The sequence below is a fragment of the Protopterus annectens genome, chromosome 4.part0, assembly GCF_019279795.1.
Source record: "Protopterus annectens isolate FY-2018-M chromosome 4.part0, PAN1.0, whole genome shotgun sequence".
NCBI classification, from domain to species: Eukaryota; Metazoa; Chordata; order Ceratodontiformes; family Protopteridae; genus Protopterus; species Protopterus annectens.
Window position 1 is genome coordinate 92628159 of NC_056733.1, and position 26292 is coordinate 92654450.

At 42.0% G+C, this 26292-nt stretch overlaps 1 protein-coding gene across 1 annotated transcript in view; it reads left to right on the forward strand.

Moving 5' to 3' along the window:
* RAB40B (RAB40B, member RAS oncogene family) overlaps positions 1-26292 on the forward strand; it is an 868249-nt gene that overhangs the window by 791280 nt on the left and 50677 nt on the right. The window contains exon 4 of the mRNA XM_044068125.1: positions 17658-17735. Coding sequence (XP_043924060.1) covers positions 17658-17735 — 78 coding nt within the window. The remainder of the gene's footprint in view (positions 1-17657; positions 17736-26292) is intronic.

Consider the following 26292-nt stretch of genomic DNA (forward strand, 5'->3'; position numbering starts at 1 on the left):
GAGGATTACTCTTTTGGGGAAACCCTTCACACCATGAGGGAACACTTTCACTGGGAGAGCCAAGAATAGTCAGAATCTAAGAAAAGGCTCAGAGACTTTCTTTTACTACCTCAGCACAGATCTCCTGCTATTCCACCTGTTCTAGACATAGTAGATGATGTTTTTTCAGAGTCCAGCCTGTCTCCTGACTCTTTACCCCTGCACCGGTTAAGCCAGACAGATACTACAGGGTTCCAGATTCCCATAAATTTCTATATAAAAACCCTTCTGCTGACCCAGAAACTATATCTCAGGGTCCCAAAGGGGTCAAGGCTTCCACTGCAAAAAACCCTGTCCCCTCTGATAGGGATTCTAGGGCACTGGACAGATGGGGGGAAAAGTTTATACTTCTGCTACCTTGGCTGTAAGGGCTTTAAATTGTCAGTTTCATATGCTTAAATATCAGCAATATTTAATGTCACTGCTAAAACAGTAAATGTTGACAAATTCTTAATGTGCAGATAAAAAGGAAATGCAGGATTTATTGCATGCAGCTGAACAAGTGGGAAAACATACTTTGCAATGTGGTTTTGATTCACTGAAGGCCTCTTGCAGGGCCGCTGTTACGGGTACTGTCATTAGAAGGCATGCTTGGTTAAAGGAACAAAATCTGCCTGATCATGTTAAAGCAAAGTTATTGGATGCTCCTTTACAGCATGATACTTTGTTTGGTGTTAAGGCAGAAGAGGTGTTGAAGAAAATGGAGGATAAAGTGAAATCTATGCAGACAGTTAAGGATTTCTTACAGGTACAACCACCCAGATTTAGCAGGAGCTGGCCTTCAAAGAATTGGTCCTTTCCAATGTCAGACAGGCCACAAAGAGGCAGATACAGATGCCCTAGAGGCAGATCCCAGTCCCAAGGCTCATACAGGCCTAAACAATGGGGTGCTTCCACCTCCAAAAGCAGAAAAGACAAATCACAGCCATATAGAAAACAGTCCCAATGACTTTCCTCTGCGAATACCAAGCACTTATCTTTTGGCAGCTCCCTTAGGGGGAAAACTAGCACTTTTTTCACAAAATTGGCATATAATCACCCAGGACAAATGGGTCTTAAATATAGTATCCCAGGGCTACAGGTTCCACTTTCACACCCTGTCAAAGGCAAAAGGTATGGCAGACCTGCCACAAAATCGATGGGCAGAGGCACAAAAACAAGTTGCATCCCTCATTGACATGAGGGTCATTCAGCGAGTACCAGAGCAAGAGCAGGGACAAATATTTTACTCAAGACTATTCCTGGTACCCAGAAAGGACAAAGCCTGGAGACCAATACTGGACCTGTCTATTCTAAACACTTTTCTGGACGTTCCAAAATTCAAAATGTTGACTCTGCAGCAGCTTCTGCCCATGCTGGACAAGAAGGCTTGGCTTGTAACTTTGGACCTAAATGAGGCATACCTGCATGTCCCAATCAGACAGAATTGCAGACGATACCACAGATTCATAGCTAGATCAATGCACTACCAATTCACTGCACTGCCCTTTGGCTTATCTACTGCGCCAGGGTCTTCACAAAATGCCTGGCACTAGTAATTGCTTTCTGCAGACAAAGGAATTCAAATATACCCTTACTTGGATGACTGCCTTATTCAAGCAGAGAACAAAGACATTCTACTGAAGCATCTGGCGTTTGTAAAAAGATTACTAATTTGCCTAGGGTACACGGTAAACGAAAATAAATCAAAACTAGTACCCTCTCAAGAGATAATATTCCTGGGTGCAAGCTTTTACTGCCCAGATGGCTTATCTCACACCAGGCAAACAAAGGCAACTGACTTCTTACTTCGAAATGTTGGCTACAAAGACCCAGTTATCTGCAAGAAAAATTCTGCAGGCTTTGGGCTTCATGGCTTCCTGCATTCTACTAATTCCATATGCAAGACTGCATATGAGGAAACTACAATGGTATCTAAAAAGTGTTTGGGCTCAACATTGCCACAGCCTGGAAACATTAATTACCCTCATTCCCTGCCTACAACAGGAGTTTCGATGGTGGGCACAGGCCTGTCACCACAACAAGGGACAGCCATTCACTCTACCCACGGCCAGGCAAACACTAACAACAGATGCATCAGATTATGCCTGGAGGGGGCCCACATGGCAGGAAAATGTATTCAGAGAGCATGGCCAGCAAGCCAAATGCATCTTCATATCAATCAAAAAGAGATGCTAGCTGTTCAGAATGCCCTGACAGCCTTCAAGGATCTACTTCATCCAGGACAACTGCTGGTAAAGACGGACAATACTACAGTCATGGTACATAAACAAGCAGGGAGGCACACATTCCTACCCCCTCTGCAGACAAGCCATGACTTTGTGGAACACAGCATTGATTTATCAAGTACACGTGCAAGCACAATTCCTGTCAGGAAAGAAAAATACTCTGGCAGACAAACTAAGCAGAAATCTCAAGGATCCTCACAAGTGGAAACTAGATCTACAAATCTTCAGCATGATAACAAGGAAATGGGGATGCCCAGACATAGATCTATTTGCCTCCCCGCACAACTGCCAAGTACAGAGATTTTGCACAAGGACTTATCACAAACAAGCATGGAAAGTGGATGCCCTATCATTCAGCTGGAAAACCCTTACATTATATGCCTTTCCTCCACTGCCTCTCCTCCCAAAAGTACTCCTAAAGGTCAGACAAGAAAAGCCAAAAATGATATTGATTGCCCCAGACTGGCCACGCCAGCACTGGTACCCAATTCTAAAGAGCTTGTTTCAAGGCCCAGCCTGGACATTACCCCAAAATTCCTCATTTGCTGACCCAACAAAATAATCAGATCCTGCACAGCCAACTCAGAACCCTAAATCTGGCTGCATGGCTGATAATTTAACCATTCAGGACACACCTCTCTCTAAAGCAGTTATGGATGTTATTTTGGAGGCCAGGAGGCCCAGCACCAGAAAATCCTATACAGAAAAATGGAAGGGATTCTGTGCTTGGAACCAGGCACAAGGAATGGATGCGCTTGTACCAAATATTCCTCAGATTTTACAATACCTAACTGAGATGCTGGACAAAGGCCTATCCTTCTCATCAATTAAGATCCATGCCTCTGCCATTTCAGCTCATTACAATACGGATCCACCTATTTTTTCCATCCAGATAGGGTTTCTCCAAGGACAAACCCAACATTTATGCCAAGGTAGTGTCTAGTGTGGCTCTTAACCAAACCATTCATTTGCCTACCTTTTATCCAAACCCACAGAATAAGGGGGAGAGACTTCTGCATTCTTTGGACATACACAGACAGCTACGCTTCTACTTGGACAAAACTAAAGCCTTCAGAAAGACTGAGCAACTCTTAGTGGCATATGCTGCAGGATCGCAAGGAAAAGCTATTTCAAAGCAGACTATTTCAAAGTGGATAGGCCACTGCATTCATTTCTGCTATTTACAACATGGCAAATCAGTGCCCAAGGACATTAGGCCACACTCAACCAGAGCAGCAGCCACTTCAGCAGCCTTCCTCAGAGGAGTACCAACTAAGGACATTTTGGAGGCTGCAACTTGGACTTCAGTGCACACTTTTAGAAAGCACTACCACTTACCTCTTTACTCTAAATCCAGAGCAGGCTTCGCCACTGCCGTTCTGCAGGGCCTCATAGCCACTCCTAATTCTATCTAGGCCCAGCCACCTAACCTCAGCTGTGGGATTCAACCCAAGTGTAATGACTGCAACAGTCAAACACAATGAACATAGTACAGTTGCGTACCTACCATAAATGTAGATGTTCGAGTGTATTCACTGTTGCAGTCCAGGTTACCCTGTCTCCATCCCCCTTTCTTTGCTGGGTCTTATCTGTACTTCTCTATTCTATACAACCTATGTGGTGTATTTGCTTGTAGATGAAGGTAATGTTTATGTTAGTGCATGCTTTTTTATGAGCAGAATTTTTAACCTACCCTTTTGGGGGCACCTGACATCTGGGGCAAGAAAAACTGAAGAAAATGGCGTCGGCTGCATCTTTTATACCCCTGGCGCACTGACATCAGGGAAGAGGTGACAGCAACCAACGCCGGACCAGGACTTTGGAATTCAGGCCGACTGCGGGTAGCCTGCCAGCAGGATAACCCAAGTGTAATGACTGCAACAGTGAATACACTCGAACATCTACATTTATGGTAGGTACACAACTGTACTTTCTCTCTCTTTTCAGTATCAGGGCTATTCAACCTGTCTCAGAAGAACAAAGGGGACAAGGTTTTTATTCAAGACGTTTTCTGGTACCCCGAAAAGACAACTCCTGGTGCCCTATCCTGGACCTCTCTATTCTCAACACCTTTCTGGTGGTTCCAAAATTCAAAATGCTAACTCTTCAACAGCTTCTTCCTATGCTAGCCATGCACTTTCAGTTCTCTGCACTTCCCTTTGGCTTATCTACTGCACCCAGGGTGTTCACAAAGTGTCTAGCTCCAGCCATTGCATTTTGCAAGCAGAGAAATATTCAAATATACCCATACTTGGACGATTGCCTGATTCAGGCAGAAAGCCAGGACTTGCTATTACAACACCTGGCATTCGTAAAGAAACTTCTAACCTCACTGGGGTACACCATCAACAAAAAGAAATCTCACCTAGTACCCTGCCAACAGATTGTATTCTTGGGAGCAAGCTTGAACACAGCTTCCCAGATGGCATTCCTCAGTCTGGAGAAACAAGTTTATTTGACAACCTACTTCAAACTATTGGCCACAAAAACCTAGCTATCTGCAAGGAAAATACTGCAAGCTCTGGGGTTCTTGGCCTCTTGCATTCTGCTAATTCCATATGCAAGACTGCATATGAGGAAACTCTAATGGTATCTAAAAAGCCTGTGGTGCCAACATTCTCAGGACTTGGAAACAATGATTCCTATCATTTCTTGTCTAAGGAGAGTTCCTTTGGTGGGCAGAGGCCTGCTACCACAACAAGGGACTCCCTTTCACTCTACCCCCTGCCACCCAAACCCTAACAACAGATGCATCAGACTATGTATGGGGGGCTCACATGGCAGGGCAGTGCATTCAGGGCAAATGGAACCCGAGACAGATGCACCTGCATATCAATCAAAAAGAAATGTTAGCTGTACAGAATGCTCTGACAGCCTTCAAAGACCGTACTCTTCCAGGACACCACAGTTATGTGGTACATAAACAAGCAGGGGGGAACACACTCCTCCCCTCTCTGCAGACTAGCCATGGCTCTGTGGAACACAGCCTTGAGCTACCAAGTACACCTACAAGCACAATTCCTGCCAGGCAAATTAAATTCACTGGCAGACAACTTAAGCAGAAATCTCATAGACCCACACGAATGGAAACTAGAACCCAAAATATTCAACCTATTGAGGAACAAATGGGGGACTCCAGAGGTAGACCTGTTTGCCTCCCCTCAGAACTACCAGTTGATCAAATTCTGCACAAGAACTCCCCACAGTCAAGCTTGGAAAGTGGATGCCCTGTCCTTTACCTGAGAAAGCCTCTCGGTTTATCCCTTTCCCCCTCTGCCTCTCCTCTCGAAGGTTCTACTAAAGATCAGACAGGACAAGCCAAGGACAATACTGATTGCACCAGACTGGCCACACCAGCACTGGTACCCCCTGTTGCGCAGTATGACACTGCTACAACCATGGCACCTGCCTCAGACCCCTTCCCTGCTGTCCCAGCAGGCGGGCCAGATTCTGCACCCTCCTCCTTCAAACCCTGAACCTTACAGCCTGGCTAATTCCTTGAGCTCTCCTCTAGCATCACTCAGTAAGCAGGTGCTGGATGTCATTCTGGAGGCAAGGAGGCCTAGTACTAGAAAATCCTATGCTGTAAAGTGGAAAAGATACTGTTCCTGGAGCCAGGCTCAGGGGATGGGCACAACAGTGCCCAGCTTACCTCACATTCTAGAGTACTTAACAGATATGCTCCACAAGGGCCTATCCTTCTCGTCAATTAAAATTCATGCCTCTGCCATTTCAGCACATTATAATACTGAGCCACCCCTCTTCTCTCACACCTTGCTACAACAATTCCTTAGAGGGGCCAAAAATTTAAGACCCCCCCCAGGAGAGCTCCCACTCCAGCCTGGGACCTTAACTTTGTATTGGAAAAGCTCACTCTTCCCCCATTTGAGCCAGCTGCAACAGCAGAGTTGAAATTCCTTTCTTGGAAAACAGCCTTCCTTCTGGCCATCACTTCCAGCAAGAAGAGTGTCTGAATTACAGGCCCTCATGGCAGTGGAACCCTTCATTGTCTTCCATGCGGATATGTTTCCCTCAGGACTAACCCTTCCTTTATGCCCAAGGTGGTTTCTGGTGTGGCCCTAAATCAGTCCATTCATTTGCCTACTTTTTTCCCTAATCCACAAAACTAAGGGGAACGAATACTGAACTCTCTGGATGTGCACAGACAACTTAGATTCTATTTGGACAAGACAAAGCCTCTCAGAAAATCTGAACAGCTGCTAGTTGGCTTTGCTGCAGGAGCAGAGGGGAAGGCCATTTCAAAGCAAACCATTTCCAAATGGATAGCCCATTGCATTCATTTCTGCTACAAGCACCATGGAAAACCTACCCCACAGGGGATAAGATCACATTCCACTAGGGCTGCATCTACCTCCATGGCATTTCTCAGAGGAGTCCCTACCAGGGACATCCTGGAAGCTGCTACCTGGAGCTCTGTACATACCTTCACCAAGCATTATCACATGCCTATCTTTTCTAAATCCAGAGCTGGATTTGCCTCAGCAGTCTTGCAGGGCTTAATAGCTGCCCCTAATGCTCTTTAACTACCTCCTCCCTTCCTTAGCTTTGGGTATCAACCCAAATGTGATGACTGCAACAGTGAAACACGAAGAACATAGTACAGTTGTGTACACTTACCATAAATATAGATATTCAAGTGTATTCACTGTTGTAGTCCTGGTTACCCTCCCTCCAGCCCCCTGACTTCTCTTGACTTTTACCTTTCCTTCCTGTTTGGCATATATTGTATCATGTGTATTTGCTTTTTGCTGGGGGTGTTCCATACCACTTAATTTCTTCCTATTGTGGGGACACCTGACATCTGGGGCAAGAAAAACTGATGTAATGGCGTCGGCTGCATGTTTTATACCCCTGACAACCTGACAACATGGAAGAAGCGACAGCATCCAACGCAGAAATCCGAAGACTCTGGTATTCAGGCCAGCTGAGCTGAGGGCTACCTGCAGGCAGATAACCCAAATGTGCTGACTGCAGCAGTGAATACACTCGAACATCTACATTTATGGTAAGTGTAGACAAATGTACTTTCTTCCTCTTAATTTTAGTTTTCCTACTGATATTCTTGCAGCTGTAAAGATTGACAGGGTTTCATAAAAGTTACCACAAAATGTAGACTACATATACACTTAGCATCATTTTTCTGAGTGACTAGAAAGCACAAAAAATATAAGAATGTTCTTGAATCCATATCATCTACACTTACTGTAGGCTTTATTGAATCTGGCCCTATATCTATATTTCTATATCGGTACTTGCATATTATCGCAACCAGATTCCGACCAGGAGAAGCGTCTGTTTTCCAAGCCGTACTTCTGTCGAAATATGTACTCAAAGTTTGTTATAAGGAGAAAATAACACTCCTTACTACATCTTTCTACTTGTCTTGCCGATGTATGTAGTTTTGTTTTTTTCTGGAGGGTAGTCTGGCAGCGGACAGGCATGGCACCGTGAGCGTTGTAAGAGACTAACAATTTTTCCCTGTTCATCGATGGTAGCTGTTTGAACCCAAAAGTTTGTAACTGCATGACATCAGTTAGGTACACTTTAACATTTATGTACAGAAAAGTGGATCATCATTTCGTAAAATTGTTGGTGAAATCTGTCATTGTAAGCATACCTCTCACAACTGTGCACAGCTGTGCCTGAAGTGTTGCTTTCCTGTTATATAGTTACAGGCTCACACTTAAAAGCTGCATTTTTTCGGCCAGACAATTGAGGACATCATTCACCATATGAATGAGGAATGTTTCACGTTCAGATGTCATAGACTTCGTAACATGTATTTTAGTGCAAACCTTTTTTTTGGACCAAATAAGTTTCTAACGCCAGTCTTTTAAAACCTCTCTCCGCTTTTACATATTTTTTCAGTTCCCTTTTTGGCTTTCTGGGGAATTCGTAAAAAAGAAGGTGACAAGTGCATCCGAACAATATTACACCGAGACCAAAGTATATGAAGGTCTGAACATCCAGGAATAAAATGACTTTACCTAAAAACATTTACAGAACACATAGTCAGAATGATTAAGACACATACATAGACTGATATCGTTTGGTAAAAGTGGGAATTACAATCTCAGTATCTCAGTAGTGAGTCTGTTATCTGGTTGCGATAATACGCAAGTACTTCTATATCTATACCTATATGTCTGTGTCTATATCTACATCTGTATGCGTATAAGCAATAGTATCTGACAGGTGGTATAGAGAAACAGTGGTCTGCCAGGGGTGGGGGTTGAGGTCTATTGCCTGAAAGGTACCAATCTGTTCTGTCTGCTTTTTTCATGATTTTTGTATTAATTTAGTTTGCTTATTGCTGGTTTTTAAGAAAAACATGTAGTAATTTTCCTTGTTTATTTATAGTGCAATATTTTACATATTGCACTTTTAGAAATGGCTAGTAACACTTAGCAAATATGTCTGTCTGACTGCAGATCTGCATGAGATTGTGTGTTTTAAACTAGTTCCAGAATGCAGCACCTGGTGGTCTAGTACACAGCTTCACTGGATCTCTTAGGTTCTAGTTTGCATTTTAATAGACTGAATATGTATTTTAACACCTTAACACTATTTTGTGATAGTAAGCATTGTCCTGAAAACCCCAAGCTATTGGGGGGGGGGGGGGGGGCAAGAAGAACTGTGACATTTTGTATTGCTGTTTATAGCAATAGGAAATTAACATACAGAATTTTAAAATAATTCCATAAAGTCAGCATTTCGCAGCTGTAACATTTTGCTTTACATTTTATGGAACAGATTACATGTGCTTACAGTAGTTATAAGTTAAAATGATTATAAGACCATGATGGTGACCATTCATTCTGTAGTGTACTTACTGGATTAAGGAGACTAGTAAGAAAGTTTGCCATGGTGCAGTTTCAATATGTAGAGAATCTGTGTCGCCTGTTCTTGTTTTTTATTAAACTGTTTGCAAGTTTAATGGCCCCGATGGTTCTAAGGTTTCCTCAGTCAGATGTCAGTATTCTGAAGGCCATGTTTATACATATATATATATATATATATATATATATGTATATATATATATATATATATATACACACACACAGACACACACACACACACACACACACACACACACACACACACACACACACACACACACACGGGTCTACCAGTTGTTATCAAAATTCACTTACCTGAAAGTCACATCCACAAGATGACTTTGCCGAAAATTTTATTTTAATGAAAACCCAGATTACCAGAGCTTTACTCCAGAAAACTTACCACTTGGCCACCAAGGTGAACTCTGCCCTTTTCCCCACTGTAATGCGATTTCAGAGTTGGTATATGTACTTGGTGGGTTTGATTTGCCTCTGCTCTTTTTTTTTTTTTTTTTTTTTTTTTTTTTTTTTTTTTTTTTTTTGTGGTAGCCCAGTGGTTAGTTTCCCGGAGTAAAACTTCGGTGATTCGGGTTTTCGTTTAAATAAAGTTTTCGGCGAAATCATTTCATGGATGGGATTTTTGGGTAAGTGACATTTCAATAATACAAAGTAGACCCATATATACACACATATATACGTAGAAAGAAAGAGAGAGAATGAGAGCTAGAAAGATAATGCATAAACTAAATGTGTGTGTGTGTGTGTGTGTGTGTGTGTGTGTGTGTGTGTGTGTGTGTGTGTGTGTGTGTGTGTGTGTGTGTGTGTGTGTGTGTGAGTGTGTGTGTGGAAAAGAGAGAGAGAGAGAAAAGAGTCAGAAGCTGTCTTTAATCTTAAAAACTCAAATAGCTGTCTGACAAGGATTTATCTGCATGGTTGATAGACAGATCAGTGGGACCAATAACTGAATTACTCCATCACCGCCGGGCCCATTATTAACTATGGAAGACATCTTCCTTAGTCTGAAAGACTATTGTGGATGACATCATAGTTTTTGTATGATGTTGGACCTGTTGGTGGGACTGGCCTTATACCTATTATAAACCTAGATACTCTGTGTAAAACTGAAAATGTCCACCTTGCTAAAATAAATCATAACCTCCTTTTTCTATTTATTTTGATTTGGAAGAACATTTTTGTTCAGGTCTACTAAAAATATACAACCATTTTAAAATATTTCTCATTTAAACAGTGTGCAGATGTTCATTATGTTACACTGCTGCAGTCATTACACGTGGGTTATCCTGCCGTCAGGTGGTCCCGCAGTCGGCCAGAGTTCCAAAGTCTTGGTCCGGTGTCGGTTGCTGTCGCCTCCTCCCTGACGTCAGTGCGACAGGGGTATATAAGATGCAGCCAACGCCATTTTCTTCTGTCTTTCTTGCCGCATGATGCCCGAAGCAAAAGCAGTTCGCAAGTGCCGGTCGGCTGTCTCCTGAGATTTTCATTCCGAATCCAGAACCGAAGTCTTCTACAAAGCCCAGTACCCCGTTGGGGAAACTTTTTCTTACCTCAGACCGATGTCAGTAAAAGTTAATAACTGTATTTCTAGTGGGAAGCAAATACCTCATAAGGATTTCCATTCCTATTGTATCCCATGCCTAGGCCCTGACCACGACGTTACTGGTTGTCAGTTTTGTGCTAGGTTTAACAAGTGCACTATTAAACGTCGGTTTGATTTTGCCCGACATTATTTTGGTAGAGAATTCAATTATAACATGCCATTGGAACTTCCGACGACCGGAATACACAAAAAGCGCAAAGACAAGGATAGGCATCCGAGGCCCAAAACTGACGACGAAGCCTCTTCTAGGCCAGTCACCGGTTCTCCGGTTTTCAGTGAGGCGCCTTCGCAGCCCCTGACGACCGCTTCTGTAGAACCACAAGCCGCTTCTGACTCCCATGTGGAGATGGCTGGGCCTTCGGATGCACAAGCTCTTCAGCCTACCGAGACTAACCTTTCAGAGGGATCTGGAGTAGCTGAGCAACCCACAGCTACAGAGGGTGTCTTCAGACCTACTCAGTTAAGCATTAAACCCTCAGCTAAGTCTAAGCCTCCTTTAAAGTCAAAGAAACAAATACAGCATTCTCCAGGACAGGCCTCCATGCCTAAGAAACAAATGCTCAAAATGGCTGAAGACCTAATTACTCTGATCAGGGGGTCCCATCCCGCTCCTGGTAAAAGGCCTAGACAGGATGCAGACTATGACTCATCCGACCAAGTGTCCATCTCTTCTGATTCATCCTCAGACCTAGGATACTCTTTACCCCCTTATGAGGATTCTGATGCTGAGGAATCAATTCCATCAGCCTCACCGCCTGAGGACTACTCCTTTGGGGAAACCCTACATACCATGAGGGAGCATTTCCACTGGAAAGGCCAGGATTACTCAGAATCCGAGAAAAGGCTCAAGAGACTTCCTTTTATTACCTCAACACAGACCCCTTGCTATTCCGCCAGTGTTAGATATTGTGGATGATGTTTATACTGAATCCAGCTTAAATCCTGATTCCTTACCTCCAGCCCCTGTTAAACCTGACAGATACTACAGAGTCCCTGACTCTCATAAATTTCTGTATAAAAGCCCTGTCACTGACACTGAAACTATTTCTCAGGGACCCAAAGGAGTTAAGGTCTCATCAGCCAAGAATCCAGTTCCCTCTGACAGAAATTCCAGAGCATTAGACAGATGGGGAAAGAAAGTATATACGTCTGCAACTTTAGCAATGAGAGCCTTAAATTGCCAGTTTCACATGCTAAAATATCAGCAATTTTTACTGTCTCAGTTAAAACAAAAAATGCTTCCAGAATCAGATCCTCCTAATTTTAAAGAAATGCAGGATTTATTGCATGCAGCTGAACACGTGGGAAAGCATACTTTGAAATGTGGTTTTGTTTCTCTAGAGGCCTCCTGCAGAGCAGCAGTTACAGGCTCTGTCATTAGAAGACATGCTTGGTTAAAAGAACATACGTTACCAGATCATGTTAAAGCAAAATTATTGGATGCACCTTTGCAGCAGGATGTGTTATTTGGAGTTAAGGCAGAAGAGGTATTAAAGAAAATGGAGGATAAGGCAAAATCTATGCAAACGGTGAAGGATTTCTTACAGGTTCAGCCTCCTAGATTTAGCAGAAACTGGCCAACTAAGAATTGGTCCTTTCCAAGATACAGACATCCAAGAGGTAGAAGTCAAACACAAGGTCCTTACAGGTATCGACAATGGGTTGCATCAGGCCAGAAAGAAGGGGAAGACAGGCCACAACCATATAAAAAGCAGCTCCAATGACTTCCCACTACAGCTGCCAAACAAATCCTTCTTGGCAGCCCCCTTGGGAGGAAAACTGGCACTCTTCTACCACAATTGGCAAATGATCACCAAAGACAAATGGGTTCTCAACATTGTACTTCAAGGTTACAGGTTCCACTTTCACACTCTGCCAAGGTTAAAAGGAATGCCAAATTTGCCACCAAATCAATAGGCAGAGGCTCAAAAACAAATTACAGCACTCATGGATATGAGAGCTATTCAAAAGGTACCATCACAGGAGCAAGGACAAGGATTTTCCTCAAGACTCTTTCTGGTACCCAGAAAGGACAAAGCCTGGAGGCCCATTCTGGATCTTTCATCTCTAAACACTTACCTGGATGTTCCGAAATTCAAAATGTTGACATTACAGCAGCTTCTTCCCATGCTGGGCAAGAAAGCTTGGCTTGTGACTTTGGACCTCAAAGAGGCATACCTACATGTCCCAATCAGACAAAACTGCAGAAGATACCTCAGATTCATAGCTGGTTCAATGCACTACCAATTCTCTGCACTGCCCTTTGGCTTATCTACTGCGCCCAGGGTCTTCACAAAGTGCCTGGCACCAGTAATTGCATTTTGAAGACAGAAAGGAATTCAAATTTATCCGTACCTGGACGACTGCCTGATTCAAGCAGAGAGCAAGGACATTCTTCCAAAGCATCTGGCGTTTGTAAAAAAGTTATTAAGTTGCCTGGGGTACACAGTAAACGAAAAGAAATCAAAACTAGTGCCCTCACAAGAGATTATATTCCTGGGTGCCAGCTTGAACACAACGGCCCAGATGGCTTATCTCACGCCAGACAAACAAGGACAACTGACTCAATACTTTCAATTGATGGCAACAAAGACCCAGCTCCCTGCAAGAAAAATTCTGCAGGCCTTGGGTTACATGGCATCCTACATACAACTAATTCCATATGCCAGACTGCATATGAGGAAACTACAATGGTACCTAAAGAATGTATGGTCTCAACACTTTCAAAGTTTGGAAAAAGTTATACCACTAATCCCTTGCCTTCAACAGGAGTTTCAATGGTGGGCTCAAGCGTGTCACTTCAACAAGGGACAGCCTTTTACACAACCCACAGCCAGGCAAACACTGACAACAAATGCATCGGATTACTCCTGGGGAGCACACATGGCAGGCAAATGTATTCAGGGCACGTGGACCGCAGAACAAAGGCATCTTCACATCAATCAAAAAGAGATGCTAGCTGTACAAAATGCGATTATAGTTTTCAAGGACCTGCTGCATCCAGAACAACTATTACTAAAGACAGACAACACCACAGTTATGTGGTACATAAACAAGCAAGGGGGCACTCACTCCTACCCCCTATGCAGACAAGCTATGACCTTATGGAACACAGCTATAAACCTTCAAGTTCATCTGCAAGTGCAATTCCTGCCAGGAGAGAAAAACACACTGGCAGATGACTTAAGCAGAAACATCATGGATCCCCACGAATGGGAGTTGAATCCACAAATATTCAGAATGATAACACAGAAATGGTGGAGCCCGGACATAGATCTGTTTGCACCCCCAATAAACTGCCAGCTACAAAAATTCTGCACAAGGAGTTACCATCCACAAGCATGGAAAGTGGATGCCCTCTCATTCAGCTGGAAGAACCTACAAGTATACGCTTTCCCACCACTACCTCTCCTGCCAAAGGTACTCATAAAAGTCAGGCAGGAAGAGCCAAAGATGATCCTGATTGCACCACTGGCCACGCCAGCACTGGTACCCAAATTTAAGGAGCTTAGCACAAGAACCACCCTGGATTTTGCCTCAAATCCCACATCTGCTGACTCACCACAACAAACAAATACTACACAGCCAGCTAAAGACCTTAAACCTAGCAGCATGGAAGATTCCTTAGTCAAGCAAGCAATGCCTCTCTCCAAAGCTGTTATGGATGTCATTCTGGAGGCCAGAAGGCCTAGTACCAGGAAAGCCTGTTCAGATAAATGGAAGAGATTCTGTGCCTGGAACCAAGCTCACAGCCTTGACCCTCTTGTCCAAAACATTCCTCAGATATTACAATACTTAACTGAGATGCTGGACAAAGGACTCTCCTTCTCATCCATCAAGATCCACGCCTCTGCCACCTCTGCTCATTACAACACAGATCCACCAATTTTCTCTAATCCTCTGTTAAAACAGTACCTCAGAGGGGCTAAAAACATAAGACCGCCCCGTAGAGCACCTACTCCAACTTGGGACCTCAACTTTGTTTTGGAGAAGCTAACTTTACCTCCTTTTGAGCAAGCCAACACAGCAGAATTAAAATATATCTCTTGGAAAACTGCTCTGCTCCTGGCAATAACATCAGCATGAAGAGTTTCAGAATTACATGCACTAATGGCAGTGGAACCTTTCCTCATTTTCCACCAGGACAGGGTGTCTTTACGAACTAACCCTACTTTTATGCCAAAGGTGGTGTCCAGTGTGGCTCTAAACCAAACTATTCACCTGCCAACTTTTTATCCTAAACCACAGAATAAAGGAGAGAGACTACTGCACTCTTTGGACATTCACAGGCAGTTACGCTTCTACTTGGACAAAACCAAAGCTTTCAGAAAATCTGAGCAATTATTGGTAGCATATGCTGCAGGAGCACAGGGAAAAGCCATTTCAAAACAGACTATTTCAAAATGGATAGGACATTGTATACGTTTCTGCTACACATTTATGTATTTTATTTCACATTTGTTGACCGGGCTAGTATAGCTGGATATATGTCCATTTTCAGTAGAGGCCCGGGGAGATAAGCTCCAAAAATTCTAATCTCTAATGATAATAAGTAAAAAAACATTAATGAACTACATGTAAAGTAGATAGTACAAAGGTTATGGAATAACAAAAAGAATTGTAGGTCATGACATACATGGAGAATACAATAACATATACAGAGAGTAGGGATATAGGAAAATAAGATGAAAAGTAGATATTTAGAAGGAGTTACAGGTCAGTAGATGCTGATTTTGACATAGAAATTGAGAAATTGCAGATGTGAAGTAAAGTCAGGGGTGAAATAAAGTTAGTCAGGATTAGTACAGGGGCACAGCCATTGTGTTTTGAGGTATATCTTGAGTTTCTTTTTAAAGGGAGATTTGGAGGGAATAGATGAAAGTTCAGAGGGAAGCAGGTTCCAATCTTTTCCAACAGTGTTAGAGAAAAGGGAGTCTCCGGCCTTGTTTGACTTGACAGTGTCTATAAGAAGTTTGTGTGCAGATCTTAGGGACTTTAGGTTATGGTATGGACGAATCAGGCTGGATAGAATAGGTGTTTTGTCAGGTTGATACAGAATTTGATGGGCTAAGCCAAGTTGGTTAATTTTTAGTTGCTGCCGATATTCCAGCCAGCCTAGTTGTTTTAAATTAGTACAGTGGGGGGTTCTGTAGGGGTTTCCTGTGGCAAATCTGGCTATGTTGTGGTAGGAGATTTCTAGTTTTGATAGATTCTTTTTTGATAAGTTGGTAAATATGGGAGAGGCATAGAGAAGGGGTGAGATAAGGTGGGAGTGGGCGATAGTTGTTCTAGATTCTGGAGTGAGGAAAGGTTTGATTCTGTAAAGAGAGCCTATTTTCTTGTTAATGGTTTTAAGTGTGTTGTCGATATGGGTATCAAAGTTCAGGTTGTTGTCAATGGTAATGCCTAGTAGTTTGGTAGTAGAGTCTTGTGATATAGGTGTGCCATTTTTTGATGTTATAGTAAAATCAATATGGGGAGATTTGCTGGAAGGTGTAAAGAGGAGCAGTTTAGTTTTTTTAGGGTTAAGTAGTAGACAGTGCTGGGAAAACCATTCTTCTACAGAGTTAAATATGTGTTGTGTGAGGGAGTGAAGGTCTGATACAGATGTGGCTGAGCAGATTAGTGTTGAATCGTCTGCGTATTGTATACATGTAGCTTGGGGAGCAACTTGGTGTAGGTCATTGATAAATAAAGAAAATAGGAGGGGACCTAGTATAGACCCTTGTGGGACACCAATGTTGACAGGTAGTTGGGAGGATAGAGTGGAGTTCCAGAGTACTGCTTGATGTCTGGAAAACCTGTACCTAGCAGCATTAGATCTCACTCCACCAGGGCAACAGCCACTTCAAATGCCTACCTCAGGGGAGTACCTACCAAGGATATTTTGGAAGCAGCAACTTGGGAGTTCTGTACACACCTTCACCAAGCTTTACCATCTGCCTCTATACTCTAAATCCAGAGGTGGCTTCGCCACTACAGTGCTGCAGGGCCTTATAGCCACCCCAAATGCCTTGTAGGACCAGACACCCTTCCTCAGCTTTGGGATTCTACCCAAGTGCAATGACTGCAGCAGTGTAACACGATGAACATAGTACAGTTTTGTACCTACCATAAATGTAGATGTTCGAGTGTAGACACTGCTGCAGTCCAGGTTACCCTCCCTCCTTCCCCTCTTACTGGTTGGTACGTACCTATGTCTTCTACCCTTTACTACCTATGGGGAGTATTTGCTGGTAGGTGTAAGTTGTTTTTTGCTTTTCTTATGTATGTTTTATTAGCAATTGGAATTGCCTACATATTTAGAGAACACCTGACATCTGGGGCAAGAAAAACTGAAGAAAATGGCGTTGGCTGCATCTTATACCCCTGTCGCACTGACGTCAGGGAGGAGGCGACAGCAACCGACGCCGGACCAAGACTTTGGAACCCTGGCCGACTGCGGGATCGCCTGACGGCAGGATAACCCAAGTGTAATGACTGCAGCAGTGTCTACACTCGAACATCTACATTTATGGTAGGTACAAAACTGTACTTTTTTACTGCAGATGTAAAATTCTGCACATTTGAGTAACTATGAATTTGTAATTCAGACAAAACAAAGATAATATAACCAGTTGTGAAGTAAACTTAGACGTCTTGCAAATACAGCAACTAAACACTAAGATGAATGTAAAATTAAAATGGGTTTCCAAGGGAGTTTACAGATACTTGCCCCATCACTGAAAAAAAATAAATAAATCCACAGTATGGAGTTAATGCAAAGGATGCTGAGGTAGTTTTGAAGTATGAATTCTCCTTTGATAGCAGTGCATGTTAAATAACAGTACATTTATGTTCTACTGGAGTATGAAGTGCTGTTGATTTCAGTTCTCCACACCATTCATGAGTTGCATTGTTTTCTTTTTGTAGGGTGTTATCTTGGTGTATGACATTACAAATCGCTGGTCATTTGATGGCATTGATCGCTGGATCAAGGAGATTGATGAGGTAAGAATACTCTTAATAGTATTAAGTGATGACAGTGAAAACGTAAAATGTAGCATTCGTGCAGCATTTTAAACCTTCAGCGTTAATTCTTTGATCACTGGCAGATGTGATTTTTTTTTGATTCCATAAATTTTCCTTTTAGCCATCAGACTTGAATGCCTTGAGTGACAGATATGCAGTCACCCCACTGTGAGACATTATCTTTCCATATATTTGTCATCATTTTCTAATGTCACGTGAAAGACTGAGGTTGTATACATATTCAAAGGCAAGGGATTACAGTAATAGTACAGTGTAGTCTGATGGTTAGCTGACTCTTAAAAGGGAAATTCATGTTTCTAAACATGTTTTTAAACAATTTTTCAGACAAAAGGTTAAAAAAGAAGGAATTCTTTCCTCCCATTTAAGTGGCATTTATGATTCTAATGCTGAGTTGCAGTACACTGAGCTTGCTAATGTCTTTTTCTTACTAAATCATGTTGGTTTAGAAAGCATTTTGCTTTATTTGTACTGTAGCCCTTGTATGAGTCTGAAAAGTAAAGACCAAGTATGATGCTTTAAGTTAACAGTTTTTTTCAAAAGCTACCACATTTTATCCATTGTAATATTTATTGTACAGAACTCCACGGTTCTTGGTACTTTTAACATATTTGTGCAACTCCCCCTCAGTCAAAATTACTGTGCTGTTATTGGCACATATCTAATCGGTAATAAGGAGCTGCCTGTTGTGTGAGTTTGTAACATGGTGACACTGCAGCTGATTTAATAATTCTCTCACATGAAGTCTTGTTTCAGAATTTGTGTATTAAGTTTTAGTAGTAGATGAATACCAGTGAGGCAGAATAGTTTGAGCTTTACTGTTGTTAAGAGGCCGCTTGATATTCAAGTAAAAGGCAAATTGAAGTTGCGGGGCTGGTATTTTGGTGTATGTAATGCACCATGCTGAATTACAGTTTATTGTTCAACCTCTGGCCTGATCCATTTCCTTTTAATGCAGAATAGATACATTCTGAACAATACAGCTCCATGTCAAGTTTAAAACATTCCTGCTTTAAAAAAAAGAATTCCTGTTTTTGGTTTGCTGTTTCTTTCATCCTTTGGGGAATAGTTGATGCCCAAAAATAAGGCAACCAGTTCCAGAAAAGAAAATTTGCTTTATTTCTTATTATATTAACTTTCACAAAATATTATTCCAGCACCATAGTGTGTAGCAACATAAAGGCACTTAACTGAGCAACACACCAGACATGCATCTTGATTTAAACCATTAGATGACATTAAATGTTAATCACATAAATAATTTGAAGAAAATATTTAGTAGTGTCTTTATAATTATAGGAAACTGTATACCTTTGGGGTTACCATAAAGCCCATTATATGCTACCATAATATATGCATGGTACTATTCTCTATATTTATTAAACTGAAACTTATAATGTAAGCCCATAGAAGTGCCCCCCGATGTTAGTTCCCAGTGCCTCTGTCAAGTAGAGCCACTGGAGTGATCCCTGGGGTGAACTTTCTATCTCCCATCCACTCATCAAGATTTCTCTTGAAGAGGGCCAGTGAGGTGCTCTGCTTGACATGTATGGGAAGTCTATTCCAGAGCATGGGCAGTCTCTGGGTTATGAACCTGTCCCTCCAGCATGTTCTGTTGATTGTGGTAATGAGGTTGAGGTCTCTGGAGTGTGTGGTGCATAGGTATTTGGATTTCATTAGCTGTAGCATTTCTAACAGAGCTGGGTCAGACATGGCTTTATAAGTCAAGCAGAGATTGCCTCTTAGTAGACGATATGAGACAGAAAATAGCTGGAGTTTTTTGAGTCTGTCCATGTAGGACATGTGTTTAAGGCCTAGGATCCTCTTCATGAGGTACTTTTGTGGCCTTTCCAGCTGTTGCATGTGTCTAGTGAGGTAGATGCCAAATGGGACATTATACTCAATTATTGGCCTAATGAGAGAAGAGCAGAGAGAGATGATGACCTCTTTCTTCCTGGATGGAAAACCCTTGGTAATAAGATGTGCCACATAGAAGGACTTTCTGACCACAGTGGCAATGTGGTGGTCGAAGGAGAGGTTGCTGTCAGCCTGTGTCCCCAGATCTCCTATAACGCCTTCGGTGTTCAGTGGGCTCCCATCGATGTGGTAATTAGTGGGAACTGAGTTTTTCCCAAAGGGGATGACGATGCATTTTTTTGCATTAAGCTTAAGGCCATGATTTCGACACTAGTCATTGGTCTCAATGAGGCCTTTCTGTAGGATGTCTACGTCACTTGGGGGGGTTAATAATGGCTTCTAGCTTGCAGTCGTCTGCAAACTTGGTCAGCCAGAGTCCCCCCGTGTTGGCATGGACTTCTGAGAAGTAGATGCCAAACAGGAGAGGACCCAGAACCGACCTTGTGAGACTCCAGTCGTGACTGGTCAGCAGTCTGACTTGGAGTCCACTACTTTCATACTGTGGGTTCTGTGAGCCAGTGTGCAACCCACCTAGTGATATAGGGGTTGATGCCTAGTTTGGTGAGATTATCAATAATTCCTGAGTGGGGAACAGCCAGATCGAATTAGGCTGTATGAATTGCCTTCCCTCATCCACAGCTCTGGTGACTGACTCAAAGAAATCATTGTGCCACCCTATATATATATATATATATATATATATATATATATATATATATATATATATATATATGGGTCCCCTTCACATGGTCGACAGTTCATTTGATCGACTTTTATTTGGTCGACAATTCATATGGTCGACAGGCAGATTTGCCCCCCTCCCCAATGTTGTGCGACCCTGGAGTTGATATATATAGTTGGGGGGGGGGCGAAGCCCCCCACATAAAACTGCTTAAAAACTTAAACCATCTACCCCCTCTGCAGACCTACTCCCAGCAGAATACCTTCAAAAAGCTGCAGATGTTATAGCCTATCCAGTTTCTATCCTCATTAATCGAACTTTCTCAGAGTCAATAGTACCAACTTTATGGAAAGTATCCCATGTAATACCACTCCATAAAGGAGGGACATCCACTGAATTATCTAACTATAGGCCCATAGCGTTAATGTCCCCATTAGCCAAAATTATGGAAAGATGTATGCACAAACAGCTACTCCACTATCTTATCCATAACAACCTACTAGCCAACTCCCAGCATGGTTTCAGACCCAAACACAGTACCACAACTGCCCTTCTCTCCTTCACTGACACAATAAACCATAACCGTAATGACAAGAAAGTGTCCTCTGCCTTATTTCTAGACCTATCAAAAGCATTTGATATGGTCAACCATCAACTACTCATGGAAACCTTAAAAACCTCTACCTGGATAACTTGACACTAGACTGGTTTAAAGCCTACCTCTCAGACAGGAAACAAGCAGTATTGTGGCAGAATACTCTCTCCACTTTACTACCAAATACCATTGGGGTCCCTCAAGGGTCCATTTTGGGGCCACTTCTTTTCTCGGTCTTCATTAATGACCTCCATACAGTCATTCCCGAGGCCACCTGTATTCAATATGCGGATGACTCAACACTGGTTTGTTCGGATACATCTCCAGACAGACTATTAACTAAAACCCAAAATTGCTTCACCAAAGTCGAAAACTGGCTATTAGGACGACAGTTAATCCTAAATCCTAAAAAAACTAAATTATTGATCTTTCAACCAACTCAAAAAAATCACCTTATTGATGTCTCTATAACATCCAAAAATGGTACTATCATTTCCCCAGACCCCCACACGAAATTGCTTGGAGTTACTATTGATAATAAACTGAAATTCGACATACATATCAACCTGTCCATCAAAACAGTAAACAAAAAATTAGGATCGCTCTATAGAATTAAAAACTTCCTAACACCAAGTACTAAAATCACCATTGCCCGAACACATTTGCTCTCCACCCTTCTTTATTCATCAGCAATATTCACCAATCTTAACAAAACCATACTTGATAAACTATCCAGCTCATATAATCATATAGCTAGATTTGTAGCAGGAACTCCATACAGGACCCATCATTGCACCAACCTAAAAAACCTAATATGGATTGAACTCCCCAACCTTGTTAGAATTACCCAACTTACTGAGGTATATAAAATTCTCAAAAACCCCAACAATTGTCCTTCACTTCAGAACCTAGTCCTTCTATACTCTAATCTTAACAGTCTACGTTCTGCAAACAGACCACTCATAAAGATGGTCAAAGCTTACAATACTGGAGGAGATGCACTCTTTCCAAACGCCGTTGGAAAAGTCTGGAACTCTCTTCCCACCAGTATTCTTTCCTCTACCTCTCTACCCCATTTCAAGAAACAACTGTTTCACCACTATCAGAAGCACTGGCTTTGCCAATGCTCATCTCCTGACTGACATTTCCTAGTCTCTATTATCTACCTGAATTGTTCATTGTCTTCATTTTTTTATTTCCTTATATGCATTGTTAACAAATGAATTTTGCAACCTGATTGTTTGTTTGATTTTTGACTGTTTCTCTCTCTGTAATATTATAATTTTGGAAATGTCTGTATTTTGTATAATGTTGGAGCTTTTCTCCCCGGGCCTCCGCTGAAAAAGGACATTGTATCCAGTCGGATTTTTTCCCGGTTAACAAATGTAAAATAAATAAATAAATAAATAAATAAAAGTCGATCAAATGAACTGTCGATCATGTGAAGTAGACCCATAGATATATATATATATATATTTTTTTTTGTATCTATATAGATAAATATGTATACATATATATATATATATATATATATGTATATATATATATATATATATATATATATATATATATATATGTGTGTGTGTGTGTGTGTGTGTAAATGGTAGTAATCATTTATATAATATTTGGTAGTAACATATGAATATTTAATGTACAGCTTATCTGGTTAAAATTTACTGTATAGCTATTAATTCTTGTCCTGTTTCAAGTTGTCTTTGTGGACATGCAGCTTTTCAATCCTAACTTTACCTCACAGAGCAGTCTTACTGGATTTTTGTGTGGTGTTCACTTGGTGAGGTCTATCAGATGTACCTTGTGACAACTCACCCTTGTCTATGCACCTGTCAAACATGTTTATCCACTACTCTGCTGTGGTTGGATTCTTCTGTCTGTCCCATTGTCAGGGTAAGAAAGACAGGAATTGCAGCAAACGATCCATAACAGTCAGCTTCATGATCCTATGAGAGGTGCCTTCTTCTGGTTGTAGACACTGGCAGGCAACATGTATCATGTCAAATATCTCTGACTTGTCTGCCTTCTCTTGGGTGTAGGCCTACAAATGAAACGAAATTGCCCAAATACAGGCCAAAAATGTGATCATTTTTGTTTCTTATAGCTGCATATTTCTGCTGGTTCTAGGGAGAAGTAGGTCATTTGTGCTTCATCTCTTTATAAAGTTGCAGTTAGCCATTTGATGGTAGGCCAGGTTTTGCATTATGTTGCCCATTCCAAGGAAGAAGGCTTCAGCAATATGAGTAGGATTTGTCTGCAAAAAGTTGTTGTTGTTTGTCTTTCGGCTTTTTCCCGGGTAGAGGTCGCCACAGCAGAACTTCGGTCTGCTAACGATTGGCAGTAGATTTTCACGAACGCCGAGGTGCCAGCTCGACGTTCAACCTTCAACGAAGGCACGCCCATTTATGCATGTCTTTTGAACGCCACCCAACCACGGGGAGGACATGCAGACTCCACACAGAAGGCACTCCCCGCACTCCAGCCAAGAATTAAACAGGAGAACCTCTTGCTGTGAGACAACAATGCTACTGCTGCACCACTGTCCCTAATAGCTTGTGAAACAGTCTGGTTAGAAGCTTCTTAATGTCACTGTCTCCTTCAGCACTTTGTCTTGCATGATTGTAATGGCCCTCTGTTGTTTGCCATTCTTCCATAACACCTCTGTACTCCTTTACTAGGCTGCTGCTGGGACCCCATAGTACTCCATGTCAAGTGAGGAGGGCTTGTGAAGCAGTTTTGAAACAGGGTCTGTTAAGTTTTCTGTTGCGCAATGCTTTGGAAAAAGGCCTCTACTGCCTTTTCAACAATTCCTTGTAGCCGTGTCACTACAGCTGTCTTGGCCCACCTATATTTCAGATCCTGTAATGCTTAGAGTGGTCCCAGAAATTTTCATTTGCAGGAGTTACTGTTTTTATTTCACCAGCATCTGTACCATATTTGAGAAAAATGCCCTCAGTTTAATAAGAAAAATCAGTCTTGTGAATAACAATGGGTGTTACTAAAAAAGAATTCCAGAACTTAAGACAGAACTGAGTTAATTCAGTCACAACATAAACAGAAAACATAATTCTGTGCAGTCTTTACTGTACAAGAAAGCAGCTCTTTTAAAAGTACTGTCTTGCTTGTAGAGTTCTCTCTCTCTCTCTTATTTTAATAAAGTAGCATCAACAAAGAAAATATTACAGTTTCAGAGTCTGAAGACATGCTACTTTGACACATTCTAGTTATAACAAGATAATCATCCGTCACTTTACTTCTCATTTAAGATGGATGTGATACGGAAATAGCTCCACTTTTAGCTGTTCCTCTACAGTAGCAGCATATTATTTCACAAGACACTATGTAAACACAAAGTCCAGCTTGTTGACAAAAGTGTCTTACGCAAATGAAAACCATTCTAGTAGTTTCCCACAAAGGCTTAGCAATTCCAGCAGAATTTAGCAATTGTTAATTTTTTGCCAGTCCCAGCACTTTCTAGATATATACTAAAAAAATAGTAGTGATTGCCTCATTGTGAGTCTCTCAATTCTCTCAGTTTTAACTGGCAGCTCTAACTCACTGGATGACTCATATCATATGTTGCAGATTTCCTTCCAAGAGTTTTTAACCTCTTAGAGGACAACCACATGTGGGAAGTTTGGGCAATGTAAAAGCAAAGTTAAGAGATGTTCTCCCCTGCCACCAGTTCCCTCTGTATATCCCATGCCTATCAGTTACTAATTCTTCTTCTTCTTTTGGCTTTTCCCGGTTAGGGTTCACCACAGTGGATCACCTGTTTGCTTATGATTGGCAGTGGAGTTTTACAGTGTTGAGTTGCCAGCCCAGCACCCAACCTTACACAGAAGGCACACACATGCACGCACTCACACCTAGGGACAATTTAGAGTGTCCAGTCCATCTACAGCATGTCTTTGGGCTGTGGGAGGAAACCGGAGCACCCGGAGGAAACCCACGCGACCACAGGGAGGACATGCAGACTCCACACAGAAGGCACCCCAGCCTAGGATCGTACCGGAGAAACACTTGCTGTGAGGCAGTGACACTAACCGCTGCACCTCCGTGGCCGCCTGCCTATCAATTACTAATTCATAATCAGAAAAAGAGTATAAATATTAAACAGTTGCCAGCATTCGTAGCACAACAGCCACAACCCTTAACTCTTAGCCTTTTACAAAGTACACCGGTGTAGGCTGCAGTACATGAACTCCAGTGCCAAGTTCCCAAAGCTGTGTGTATACATGTTGCAAAGACCTGACTCTCCCCATCTGCCTCAGAATTTGAACTTTAGACAATCTAATAAAATAAAAGTAAAGAAGAAAAGTTAAAAAAAAAAACGCAAGTGACAAATATCCATCTGTATTTGGATTAACAGAAATTGCTCAAAATTCAGACTGATGTTGTGGCTTAGAGGTATAAAACCCTGATTATAGCCCAGGCAAACACAGATCCCTATCCTGTGGGAAGATGCTGGACATATCTCTCATGGATTTTTGGCAGAGGTCCGAGCTCAAAGGCCGAGTGAATCCAGAGCTACAGGCAGGAGTACAGAGCAGGAGTGGCACTTCCGTCACACATTACACCAGGGGTTGCAGCACCTAGCTTTGACTTCATTATTCAGATTTCCCTTCTTCTCATCCACCTCTCCCCAGATAATCAGAGCTGTTAAAGTATTCCATTGTTTCCCTTCTATCTCAGTTTCCAACTTCTTCTCATTTCCCTCATTTGCTGCCATGACAGTTGTCTTGTCTGTACTCAGTTTGTATTCCAGTACCTTATCATTTGCTGGCGTCCATAATGCACCATCATCTGCATACAGTAGCTTTGTTGATCTGTCCCTCCATCCTTTTTGCTAATGTAGTCCATCACCAGTATGAACAGCAGTGGGCGCAGAGCTGAACCCTGATGCACACCCATTCCCAATCAGAACCTCTCTGTGAGTCTGAACACTATTCATATTTGTGTCATTGGATCTTTGTACATAGTTTGCACTAGTTCACCCAGTGTTTCCAGGATAGACCATTGCAAGACTGCCCAAATCAGCTTTCTTAGGATCTTGTCATATGCCTTGTCCACATCCCAGTTCAACTCATTCCTTATCTCCAAAATTCTGTAGGCTGTCTGCCTCACTGCAAATGTTGGGTTGATTGTGCTGCATCCTGATCTAAATCCAAGCTGCTTATCTCCCATCTTACTTTATGTTATTCTATCTTTTCATTTATCAGTTATCCTTCTCCAGAACCTCCATTGTGAATGTCTCCTTCGTTCTTGCACACTGGCACTAGAATGCTTATTTTGCAGTTATCTGGGATTCA